This window comes from Pan paniscus, chromosome 3 (assembly GCF_029289425.2).
Source record: "Pan paniscus chromosome 3, NHGRI_mPanPan1-v2.0_pri, whole genome shotgun sequence".
Taxonomy (NCBI): Eukaryota; Metazoa; Chordata; class Mammalia; order Primates; family Hominidae; genus Pan; species Pan paniscus.
Genome location: NC_073252.2, coordinates 84,716,064 through 84,730,083, shown reverse-complemented (window position 1 = coordinate 84,730,083; position 14,020 = coordinate 84,716,064). Strand labels below are relative to the sequence as shown.

At 34.6% G+C, this 14,020-nt stretch overlaps 1 protein-coding gene across 20 annotated transcripts in view; it reads right to left on the bottom strand.

Annotated features, from left to right (window-relative positions):
- Positions 1-14,020, bottom strand: part of PTPN13 (protein tyrosine phosphatase non-receptor type 13) — a 225,410-nt gene that overhangs the window by 102,842 nt on the left and 108,548 nt on the right. For 11 of the 20 annotated variants that reach the window (XM_055111581.2, XM_034958880.3, XM_055111582.2 and 8 more), the window contains exon 7: positions 11,138-11,698. The exons of the other annotated variants lie outside the window; for them this stretch is intronic. In XM_055111581.2, coding sequence (XP_054967556.2) covers positions 11,138-11,698 — 561 coding nt within the window. The remainder of the gene's footprint in view (positions 1-11,137; positions 11,699-14,020) is intronic. 20 annotated transcript variants of the gene reach the window in all.

Genomic DNA, 14,020 nt, shown 5'->3' with positions numbered 1-14,020 from the left:
CACCCTTACTACTACCCTATGTTTTCTTTTCTTTTTTCTTCAGTTCATTCTGACACTACTAATAAACTTTTTTCAATCTCTGGGTTCCTTCTGTAAAACAAACAAATGCAACTTTGACTAACCACTCTTAAAAACATAATAAATCATTTTCTCTTCATGAACTATTGGTCTGTAAATGTTTTCAGTAATACACCTTCGGAGAGGAGGTTATTACCTTATGATACTTTACTGCTTTATAGTAATAGAGCACTGGTACTCCAAAACACAAATGGGATAACTTGCTTTGCCTACCAGGGGTAGAAAGACTTTTTTCTTTTTCATCAAATACTGGGGTAGGGGTGGGTGTATCTATGTTAACTGAAGTAGTAAGAATCTTTTTTGTGAGCTTCCTGTGTTCTGAAGTGTGTCTTGGAAAATTTATGAATAATAAATTTAACGTTTTCAGGTGTTGTTATAAAATTACACGTTCTTTACCAAGAGAATCTTGCAGTGGTATACATGGAGAGGCACATTTTCCATGTTTACAAGTCATCTGAGCAGAAACATTTCTTGGTTCTCTGAGATGACCTGCATATAAAGGTATCTAGTAGGCACTAACCAGATAGAAGTGGTTTTCTTACTCTGTTCTGGTCTGTTGAAGAGAGGTAATATCTAATTGTCAATGAGGTATGCTAACATTATTAACTATTTTTCTTTTTAGAGGATTCAGACACACAAACATGTTTTCTATTTTTGAGTATATAATTCCAGCACTTTAGATTTGATACAGATCCCAGGAATGTGGTATTAATCGGGTGATTTTCAAAAAACTGTTTATTATGGAAACTTCAAACAGACACAAAAATAAAGAGTATAATGAATCTTCATGTACCCATTTCCCAGTACCAACAAAACCTGGCTGGTATTTTAACTAGAATGTATCAGACTATTTTTTTTTAAACCAAAAAGATGCTTCTACATACTTACAGAATATTACAAAGTTTTCTGAATGCCAAAATTCTTGAATCATGTGCAATGGACCTATTAGGATAACCAATACACATTTTATAAAATGCATATGTAGCCACCTTCATTGCAATGTTATAACTGTAATGGTAAAATTTTAAGCTTTCACCATTACAGGTGTCAGACTGAATTTATTTGCCTTTTGTGGGGCTGAAAATTAGTTCTCAATATCTAATTTGTTGGTTTGCAAATTTCTTTTCTCAGCTAGTAAATATCTAAGTGAAGCCTACAATGTAAAAATTAGTGTACTAGGGTCCATTTAGAATCATAATTATTCCTTATTTTACTAGACAATTTCCTTCTTTTTGACTTCCTATGAGTACTTTAGTTTTCAGTTACAGAAAATGAAGTTTCAGCAAAAAATCACAGTGTTAGAAATACTAATGAGAAGAAAAGAGCGAATGGGAGAGTAAAATCAGCCTTAGTACATCACCAAATGTGATGTCACCAAAAAAGAAGTACCAAATAGGGTGTGTGTAAATAAATGTACATAAACACATAAAACTTATATCAATATATTCTCTCCAAAACCATTTTGTAGAATAGTCATGAAAGAATGAAAATAATAAGGACTAATGAAGAATGGCTTAAAGAATTAAGATTTGGGCCATCATGTTGGGTTACGTCTGTAATCCCAGCACTTCGGGAGGCTGAGGCAGGTGGATTGATCGAGCCCAGGAGTTTGAGACCAGCCTGCTTACCTACCTACCTATTTATAGGCCATTTTATATTTCCTTGCCTTTATTCAGACAGCAATCTGCCTTAAGATTCAAAGCAACATGGTGAAACCCCATCTCTCCAAAAAAAAAAAAAAAAAAAAAAGGCAATAATTAACCAGGTGTGGTGGCACACGCTTGTAGTCCTAGATACTTGAGAGGCTGAGGCGAGAGAATTGCTTGAGCCCAGGAGGCAGAGGTTGCAGTAAGCTAAGACGATGCCACTGCACCTAGCCTAGGAGACAGAGCGAGACCCTGTCTCAAAAAAAACACAAAAAACAAAGAATTAAGATTTGGACAGAAGTCTAGTTATACAGATTCTATAATCATTAGAAGATATCCTTTCATCTCTAGTACTATTTTACCATAATTAAGAGTATACTACTTTTTGTCAGAATGAGGTATAAAAACTTAACAAATATTTTATTAGCTTTTATCTGTAATCTTATCCTCTGAACAAAATTCACAGTGACTCTATTATATTGATGCCATTTATACAGCAACAATGAAAAGCCATTTTTCAATAGGCAAGTGTGTTTTTTGCCATAAGTTCTTGACAACTGAAAGTCTCAATTTCTACCACCACTTAACACAATTAGCACTTTTACCATATAAAGTTGTGGCATGTGACCATGTACACTATACTTTAAATGTTTAGGAGATCAGACTTGGATTATGAAGATTTGCATAATATTCTGGCCTTATATAAAGCTATTTCAAATGAAACATTAAAGTCTACAATTTTCACATTAAAATGAATCTAAGCCAACACAAATTGTAATCTAGAAACACCATTTACAAGTGACACATATTCAAGCTCAGACAAGTAATATGCAGAAAGTGAGACTCAGCCAATTGCAACAAGAATTAAATAACCACTTTTACCTTGACATTTCTTTACCTTTAATACATGACCCAAATTACAGACACGAGTTTCGAAGAGAAATAAAATGACTGCTTTTGTAGTGCAGAAGTATAAAACATTTTTAAAATCTCACATTTTTAAGGATATGGGTCCTAACAAAATATTTCAATTTTCAAACAAAGCAGAGAAACACAGTAATAATATTATGTATTCATATATTAAGTGTTCTTTTCTATGCTTCCTTTATGGGAGAATAATTTTGGGAGATTAGCGACTGTACCTTTTGTGTTTACTAGGCTACTGTATTCCATATTACACCACATTGCAATCAATAGAATATGTTCTAAAATCCTTTGAGAGCTAGACATAATGAATAAAATTTCTAACCTGGGTGAACAAAGCTCATACAAGAGTGAATGTATGTAAGTAAGGAAGGATATATGAAGAAGTACTCTGTAAACTGTTAGTCACTCTATAGATCTAAAATATATGCAGAGTAGGGATATCAAAAAGAATGAACAGTTTCCACCTCCTTCTATGGGGGTCTTGTGTGATATAGTAGCCACACAGCTGGGCTGTGACGTCAGCTAGGCTCACTGTATCACTCTTTCAGAATCTTCAAGGATTCACTGTTGTTACGACTTCACTGTCTTTTTCAAAACTTTCAAAGAGTACAGAGTTCAATAGGAAATGAATTACATTCTCTGTTGGTTGTTCAGGTTATATGTGAAAAGTATGTGAGTTTACTCTTATGAGTTGGACAAAACCGAGGAAGAGGAGGTGTGATTTTTCCTCACTATAAGTATAACTTGCCAGAGAATATTGTTGTAACCCATTATCTGAAATAGCACCACTGCATATATTAAAATTCTTTAATAGCCACATTGTAATACTCCATTTATATTAACAAACACTTACTGAGTACCTATTATATGTCAGGTATAGTGGCAGATGCTAAGGATACAGCTATGAATTAGACAAGGCCAAATTTTCAAGGTCTGCAGGAGGAAAGACAAGCTCCTGAAAAGCAATAATTTCAATGAAAAACAGCCCATCATCATCCTAAACTGGGGAGGTGAGAGAAAGATTCCTGAAACATCAATGTCCGAAAGCTTTGAATCTTAAGGCAGATTGCTGTGTGAATAAAGGCAAGGAAATATAAAATGGCCTATAAATAGGTAGATAGGTAAGTAGGCAGGTAGATCTATCAATCAATCATCTATCTATCCATGCATCCATCCACACAAGTGTGTGTTTGTGTGTGTATGTGTGTGTGTATGTATTTCTTTTGCTCTACATACACACAAATTCAGAGCTGGGGAGGCAAGGAGGGAGGAAAAGTGTGTAAGAGAGTAAGAAAGAAGGGAGTGGGGAGGAGAGAAAGAAAAAGGGAGGGAGGGAGACAGGGAGAAAGGGATAGAATGATAGTATGAGGTGTGATATGGGAAATGCTAAAAGATGAGAGGAGAGATATAATCATGGGGAACCTTAAGTATGATGATCTAAGGAGCTAGAATTTTATCCTGTTCAGGTGATGGAACATTGGTAAATGGCTGATAGCAGAGAATAAAGGTATTCAAACTTGCACGGCAGAGAGACAAATGGAGAGACAAGGGGACTGGGATGAAATAAGGAAACACTTAAGTTTAAAATTGCTGGGTCTTAAAAAATGTGATGATACCTATTGTTAGTAAGATCCATTTTCAATCTTTCTTAAGACATATCAATCCGTCCTTAGAGAGTGGCTATGTCAAAGCCAAACTGGGTCTATGTGAACCATGCTATGAGTAGATTTAAATTAGGTCTCTCATTTCCAATAAAGGAACATATTATTTCCGTGAACTCTGATCTCACATTATCATGAGTACAGACACTGGAAAGTCTGTATTGGTTTGACCTTTAATTTTCCCTAGTATTTAAAAATGTAATTTTATTTTTCCACTTGGATAAACCGAAAGAAGAGAAGTAAATATATATTCTCAGTTGTATTCTTACTTAAACTAAATAACGATTTATTGCTCACCTTCTCCCAAATGGTTCTAAAGCCACTCTTTCCTCAACTGAGTGTTGGTATTTTATACTGACCTAATATCATATGGGAATAGTCTAAAGCTGCACTGTCCAATATGGTAACTACCAGCCACATGTAACTATGTAAGTTTAAATAAAATATTCAGTTCCTCAGTTGCACTACCTACATTGCAAGTGCTCCATAGTCACATGTAGCTAGTAGCTACTGAGTTGGACTGTGCAGATATAGACTATTTCCTCCATTGAAGAAATTCTGTTGGACAATACTGGTCTAAATTACAAATCTTTAAAATCCAGCCATGGAAACACAGTAGACACTTCTTTCCTTTCTAAGATGTTGATTCTATCTACATTATAATTCAGAGAAACAAAATATATTTGCATCTCATTTATAATCTAATACTTAAGATTTCTTAATCTAGTAATTAAGTCATTAATGCCTGAAATACATGTGGTATTTGACCAATATTACAGAAAATCCCTGCTTATTCTCATTTACTTTTGTGGAACTGATATAAATCAAATAGAAACTTAATATTAAAATTATTTATTTTAGCTCATGGAGTAACTTAAATAATAACTCAATCATTTTTTTCTTGCTATTCAAAGGGAAGTAAAGAAATACTAGTTTTAGAATTTAAAAAAGATAAGTTTTGAAAAAATATATATATCTCCATAAAATTATTAAGATACTAAAAGTACCACACATAATACTTGAACATGAACTCACACACTTATAAATTCATCCCTTTGCTTTTCTTAAGCATAACTATAAGAATGTAAACTTTTAAATTCAATCTTCTCAAATGAAACATTAAGGTTCCTCAAATGAGAATGGGTTCCCATACTTGAGTGTTTACATATTCTAGTTGCACAACATAGAGTCTAAGCTGTGTTCACAGGGCAGTCACAGGATAGCAAAACTAGGCTAGGACCAGAGATCACACTACTAGAAGGAAGAAAACAATATTTCATTTTGATGTGAACTAGGTTGATTAACAGCCCATTAAACAAATAACACTTAACCATAGCCACTTTTGTAGAAATTAGTTGTATCTGTTCTTCATACTTTCCTTTCTAGTATTGTGCAGAATGCAGAGGAGTTGCAAACTGTTGGAAGCCAAATGCTATTAATGATCCCCACCCAGGGTGTGGGAGTACTGCTCACTCTGTACTCACAGTACTGGTTCCAAGTCAATCTCTCATAATCAGGAATCTACTGCCAACCCACAGAGCAATGGATAGGGCGTGTATGGTAATCACATTACAAGAAAGACAGAAAGAGACATTTGTCAGATACTCCTATTAGAAAACAGACAACTACTCAGATCTTGGGATGGAGTTGAAGAGGTAGAAAATAAAATACTGAGAAAAAAGAGGAGAATTAGATAGTCCTGTGCTGAGGTGAAAAAAAAGTAGAATTAAAAGAATGAAGCAAAAAAGGGCAACATCAAATTTTAAAACTAGTTTCTACAAGAGAAACCTAAGTTATGTTTCTTCCTGCCCCTTCCCTACTGCTTTACGTATGTAGAGAACTATCTGAAAAGTTAACTTAATAATCGCAGTAATAATCTTCTATTTATAATTTTTCAATTTCAACTACAATTTCTTTCTTGAGATCTATTTTGTTCCTATCTCATTTTGTTCCCAAAGAAATCAGACCACTCAATGCCAATCACTGCTTTTTGATAATTTATGGCCTATCTGGTCAGTCATAGGATTAGCTGCCTTAAAGATTCGACCATAGTAGAACCCCACCAAAATACTATCTACCACAATAGATAACATAATGGAGTTCCACCTTAACCCCTGCACCGTATGGTTTAATACAGAAAAAACCAAAAGTGCCTCATTTTAGCCTTTCCTAATACTATCTTGTTTCACTGTATTAAAAATTATATAATTTTTTTAAGGAGAGACTTAAGGGACTTGGAAGGCAGTTAGTTGAATGTCCAATGTCCCAGGCAGTAACAACATCTTTTCAACCATGTATCTGACATGTATCTGGTCTCTTCTTTAAATCAGGACAGCAGAGTGGAAGAATCTTATAATTGGGCTCTGGAGACTTGGATTCAAAATACGGCTCTGTTATGAATTATGAATTATGTACCTCCTTTGGCAAACTAGTCTACTTCTCTGGACCTCTGAAAATGAGATGTTTGGTTTAAATGGTATCCAGATTCCTTCCACTTCCAAATTCCATGATTTGAAGGTCTTGTGTCCCTTATGCTAGTTAGCTAGTTGATGTTGTTAGCTGAGGAAATGCTGAGGAGATTATTTAGGTAAAGGATCCTTTCAAGAGAATGGGGCCTGGGTTAAGGAAAAAGCTATATTATCAGAGGTTGGAGGAGAAAACTGTTTATTAACTCAATAACCCTCCTAGAACACCCAAAGAACAAATTAAAATTTAGCAATTTTGTTTCTTCCAATTATTATATCAGCTCAAGGAATGTGGGAATACATCCTTTTTTTTTTTTTTTAAGTCACATGTAGTGGGAAATCCTTAGACTGATATTCTGAAAATCCATGATGAAAATCTACAATCTCCAAAATAATAAAACTCTATCTTTAACTCATTATGTGATCTTAGGTATGTTATTAAATCTTTACAAGCCCAAGAATATGTTTCGATAACATGTGCTCTAAGACCTCTTCTAATTCTATAATTACTGAAACCCACTAGCAGCTGCCAAATTTAAAGATCACAAAAATTGTACAAAACATTTCTTTTTAAAACTTTTAAAACACAAATAGTTTCAGAAAGAAATGTGTACAATAAAATGTGTACATTGATATTTACAGTTCTGCTTGATTTATCACACATAAAAGGGATCTGTGAAGACTGTCTCTCAGTAGAATTAAATGAGAAAAATGGGATTTACATGATTTTCTATTCTTTTTTCTTTGTATAGTAGCTAAAATCTTCATATTAACAAGCTGCACGTTTGTTTGCGCATGTCTTTTTTTTTTTTTTTTTTTTTTTGAGACGGAGTCTTGCTCTGTCACCCAGGCTGCAGTGCAATGGCACGATCTTGGCTCACTGCAACCTCTGCCTCATAGGTTCAAGTGATTCTCCTGCCTCAGCCTCCTGAGTAGCTGGGACTACAGGCATGTACCACCACACCAAGCTAATTTTTGTATTTTTAGTAGAGATGGGGTTTCATCGTGTTAGCCAGGATGGTCTTGATCTCCTGACCTCGTGATCTGCCCGCCCTGGCCTCCCAAAGTGCTGGGATTACAGGCATCAGCCACCGCATCCAGCCTTGTTTGCAACATAAATTACCTCACCTTTAGAAAAAGCACAGCATAAGACCAGCAAGTTACTCAACTAAATAACTAGTAAGAATTAGTGCTTTTGAATTCTAAACCTCTAACATTCCTTTTGATTAATGCCTGTAGTCTAAAGCAAACATAATTTATTGCTGCTTTCAAGTTACTATATAATAATGGAGGTTTAAGGTAGTGTATTTCCATAATAATCCAACATTTTTAGGTGTTTGTTTAATTGGGTTGTAAAATATCCTCTGGGGGAATAATGGGTAGGTTCTTCATGAGAGCAAATGCTTTTGAAAACTCTAGTTAAAAAGATTTCAGGATTGTCCTATATCAAACAATTGAAAGCAGATTTTTATTTTAAAAAGCTTTTCTTTTGTTTGTGCATCCTATAACAAATACGAAATTTCTAAATCTGGAAATGATGTATCAAATACGTAATTACCTTTTGAACAAATAAGGCTCTACAAGAATTATGTATCATCTTTGCAGATATAAAAGCATATGTAGAAATAAGATGGTCTGAGTTTCCTTAACACTTATACACATATGCATACACATTAACTGAGAAGATAATAGAATCATATGCTACAATAGTCTAATATATTTTGTTATTGGTAATGAAAAACAAATGAAATATATTAAATAGACTATTATTGTATAATTTAACAGATTAAATACGTTTCCATTAATGTTTGATGTTTTTCCTGTTTAACTCTCAAACCAAGTTTCAAGTATAAAAAAAAAAATCTCAAGCTTTGCTAATTCACATTACTACTAATTTACCAAATATCAAGACAAGTAATGTTTTGAAACTTAGATCACACATAAAAACATTAGAAATTATAATGATTATTTGAGACGGAGTTTCGCTCTTGTTGCCTAGGCTGGGGTGCAATGGCGCAATCTCGGTTCACTGCAACCTCCACCTCCTGGGTTCACTTGATTCTCCTGCCTCAGCCTCAGCCTCCCAAGTAGCTGGGATTACAGGCATGCACCACCATGCCTGGCTAATTTTTGTATTTTTTTTTTTCAGTAAAGACGGGGTTTCTCCATGTTGGTGAGGCTGGTCTCGAACTCCCGACCTCAGGTGCTCTGCTCGTCTCAGCCTGCCATAGTGCCAGGATTACAGGCATGAGCCACCACGCCTGGCCAATTTTATTATTACTATCATTAGAGACAGAGTCTCGCTTTGTTGCACAGTCTAGAGTGCAGTGGCTTGATGACAGATCACTGCAGCTTCAAACTTCTCAGCTCAAGTGATCCTCCCACCTCAGCCTCCTGAGTAGCTGGAACTACAGGTGTGCACCACTACACTTGGATAATTAAAAAATTTTTTTTGTAGATATAAGGTCTTGCTATATTGCCCAGACTGGTCTTGAACTTCTGACTTCAAGCAATTCTCCCACCTTGACCTCCAAAAGTGCTAGGATTACAGGTGTGACCCACCATGCCTGGCCTATAATTTCATTTTTAACATTCACAATAAAAAAAAGATACCATTCAGCCTTTTAAATGTTAGAAATACTCATATAGATTGGTATATATCTTCATTATTTCTACTTCAAAACTATAATGGTTTTATCTATTTGAATCATTGAAGGTTTTTTTTTTCACAATGGACAAGATTTCTTTATATAATTGTTTCCATGAGGGCATGCTTGACAGAAGGTCAGACTAAATTAATGTTCATATACTAGCTGTTGTACAACATAAAAAAGGAGACTTTTCTTTTAAACCATAGAAAGTGCCTAATCTCTTTGCTATCACAATTCCAAAAGTTGTGAAGTTGTGTGTAATATAAATTTCTAAATTTTTACTTCCTATCTTTGAAAGTATTCGATCAAGGTTATATACAACCATCTCATAAAGTTGGCTAATGTTTTTGAAAAATTCATGTTATATCGGAACCCATATCAATTAACTATTCAATAATTTCCTCCATAATTTCAAATTCTTTACTAATTTTCAATTCCTGAAATTGAAAAAACAATGCAAAGCTTCTTTTACTCGAAGTACAGCAAAACTCATAAATTATGTTCAGCTCCAGAGCTATGCCTGAAACTTAAGTAACAGGACAACAGATCTTTAGAATACTTTAAAGGAAATATATTAATAAAAAATATTACACTAGAATAACGATCTTAAAAATAAATATGATCCTTAATTATGTCATTCTTTTCTTTGAACTAGAAAGATCTTAAAGTCATCTTTAATCAGCTATGTCCTAGGATTTGTCTAGGAAGCAAGGGCAGTATAAAACTTGAATCTTAAAAAATGTACAGAATTAGATTAAAAATTATCTCTTCTTTTCTCTTGCTTCTATTCATACTAAAAATAGCCTCTATATGTCACATCTATTTATACTGAAAATAGCCTCTATCCATATGTCTTGGACATAATTTTACTCCAATCAACATATTGAGTTTTGTGTGTGAAATCAAGTATTTTTGAAACAGTTTTTCTCTAGAATAAGAATTTACCATTTATAAAGTTATTTTTATATTACTCACACTAATAATGTAATATTAATCACTTTACATTCATTACCTAATTAAGCTACTTTGAGAAGCCCATTTTATAGATGGAGTAATTTAGACTTGGAGAGATGAAGCCCAAGTAAAGACCACATAGTTACTAATGGAGGAACTAATTCAAACCTAGGCTGACTCTGTAAACCTAAAATGTACTATGATTCAAAAGGTATGGATTCAAAACTTTATTCCAGACAAAGTAAATTATAATCTTCTACAGTTGTGCCCCCAAAATTTGTAATTTGAAGCTGGTGGTTTGAGAAGCAATGCACCATAACCATGCTATTCTGCTTCTCCGGCATTGCTGATTTTGATGAACTGCTTTTTATTTCCACAAACCAGTTATTTACTGAAGCCTCCCATGAGATAGTGCACGGTAGACGGTATGGTGGAGAATTTAAGCAAAAAGAAGTAGAAAATATGCCTCCTGCCTTTGAGAAGCTTACAATCTAAAAATATACTACCCCAAATATCGAGAGACTATAACGTGACTGGGCATTTTTATTAGGGATGACTTTGTGGAAGCAGAGTATTTCGATTAGGGTTTTGATGGAAGGGAGAACAGAAATTGACAGAGAAGTAAGAGACTAACCAGGGTACAAAAATTTGGCAGTGAAAATAAGACTTGTGGAATAATTTAATAACCCTTCTTTATTTCAAAAAAATATTTAAAATACTTCAATTCTTTCTCAAACATGCACAGAATTACTAACCTTCTACATTCATGGCTTCCCTCAGAACCTGAAGTTTCTTTTGTCTCTCTCGGATTCGGTCCAAAGCACTTGATATTGCTGAGGAGGTGGGCAATTCTCGAGTGTGATATATTGGATCCATTTTCTGAGGGCCAAAGATATCCAAGGCTATACTTCCATCTGAGTATCTTGCCTCCTTTTTTCTAGGAGTAGTTGAAGTCCGCACTGTTACTGCCTCAGGGTGACAACGACGATATGTGGCAGTCTCTCCTGAAGAGAAGTCTCTGTCAGCTGTACAAAGCAAGTCCATGGATGAAGCCCAGATCTTCTTCTTAGAAAGCACATCAATGCCAGGGATGGGTTTTTTTTCTGGGCCACTAGTTTTGAACTGGTAAGGGGAGCATGTATTTTCAGAATCTTCATGTCCAGAATTATCTGATAAAATGTCCTTGAAATAATCCTCATCTTGTGTATCTTTGATGGACAGAAATCCCATAGATTTACTAAGCCCTTTGTTAAGAAAGGTCTGATGAGAGAGTGGAGGCTTTTGTATGTCTAGTACATCAGAAGTAGAGCTTCTTCCTGGAATGATAAGAATCTATCATGTATGCACACAATTTTTAGAAAATAAATGGAAATGTAATCCACTATTGACAATGAAAGTGGTGGCAATTTCCTAAATGCTCCAAATGGAAGATCAGAGGTGAAATGGGATGGTGATGATGGTCATAGTGGAAGAGGAAAGAGATACTATGTTTGCATAACTTTTCATAGTTCATCATCTCTTATCTAATAAAAGCAATATACTGAACTGACATTTTTGAGTGGTATTATTTTATATTCATCAAATGTGAATTATTTGGTTTTAAAAAAGCAGACAACTATCCAGTTTGGAAGAATATTCACTATCCAAGAAATGATTTGGGGCAGTAATGGAATGTATAGTGAACTACTTTAACTTCTAAAGGTATAACTCAAATGTATGTCATATCACTATAAAACCCTGGTATATTTCGATCTTTTAAATACGTACATTTAAGGAAGAAACAAAGAATTCTTGCTATATTCTGGATGGAAATAGAATGTAGCATTTCAAATTCTTAAGTATCAAGATTTTATTATAATTAGACATGTTTTCAGAAAACTTTGTGTTTGAAATCCAAATAATTTTGACTGTGTTTAAGTTATGAAAGAAACTTACTGTTTCCATGGCAGACCCTCATGCACTAAAAAAGTTTTTTCCTCTAGAACATAATTTACCATTATTTGCCAATTGTAATAAAGTACCAACTCTTATTCTTTAGTCCTTGATATAGTTAAAAATCAGTAGTCATTTTACTTTTTTTTAAAATACAGTAGTCTATAAATGTGACACACACCAAAAATGTCCATCCAGAAATTAATTTTGTGAATCCATAGATTCAACAAAAAAGCATATATATGGCCACTACTGAAAAAAGAAATGTGGGTAAATATTTTATAGTCACTAACTCAATAGCCCATAAACACTGAAGATTTCATGTGCTACCTTCTGTGATCGTTGTGATATCTATCTGCTATACAATATAAAATAATGACTAAAACCTTAATAATAATAAATTGCTTGTTAATTTATTTAAAGACATCAATTGCCTCTTTAGTGTAACAACTATAAGCTTTAATTCCCTGAACACAAATTTTACCTTAAAAAATCTTTAAAAAGGGAATTCATTTCAGAATGGCAGCAAATAATTACTTAAGGATAAGATTAAAACATTGTGCTTTTATTGTGCCTCATCTTCCCATGAATCTACTCAAGTGTAAATAAGGATAACATCTATATTTTGGGCACATCAGATAAAGAACACCAAGAAATATACCATACCACATCCAGACACAGATTGTCACAGACTCCAGCTTCTAACCTAAGATAATTTGAAAACTGATAAACGTATGTCTGTGTTACAGTATTTTAGGGGTAAGTTATATTCTTAAACAAACCACATTTGGAACTCATTAATTTAAAATTTTATTGAATAGAGAACAGAGATATTCTTGAAAATTGATAGAACACGATAGATTTAAAAAAAGAATGGAAAGGATTCAAGGATCATAAACCACACATAGATGAACTTAACCATCTGCCTTATCCTGCTACCTTGACTACCAAACAAGCAGTTAAAACTTGGAAAAACATCAAACGAGTGGGTATTTGGCAACATCATAAATTCATAGTCAATCACTTTGTACACGCAACACCACATGTTAACAGTGTGCTTACTTTCCACAATGACTGTTTCACTTTTCCTCATTCTTCACATTTTCTAACTTAACTCCCTATTCTTTTGGCTGATGGTGTTGTCGTAACTCCAGGAAAACCGGAGCTGTTGGAGGAGAGCTTTCTCATCTTTCCATGAGTAATTCTATACTACCTATGTCTACTTTTTTTTTTTGGAGGGGGGATAGAGTCTCGCTCGGTCTCCCAGGCTCGAGTGCAGTGGCGCCATCTTGGCTCACTGCAAGCTCCGCCTCCCAGGTTCACACCATTCTCCCGCCTCAGCCTCCTGAGTAGTTGGGACCACAGGCGCCCACCACCACGCTAATTTTGTTTTTGTATTTTTAGTAGAGAAGGGGTTTCACCATGTTAGCCAGGATGGTCTTGATCTCCTGACCTCGTGATCTGCCCACCTCAGCCTCCCAAAGTGCTGGGATTACAGGTGTGAGCCACTGTGCCAGGCTATGTCTACTCTTTTCTTTGCCATCTTAAAAGATGAAATTTCCTGCCAGTTGAAGGCCAATCCCCAATATGTATTCTGGATTCCCCCCTCATAATTTTACTTTATCAAAGACTTTACTTCTTTGGTTAATTCTCTGTTGCTATCTCCTCATATTTTCAATATTCTTCCTTTCTGTTGAATATTCCCA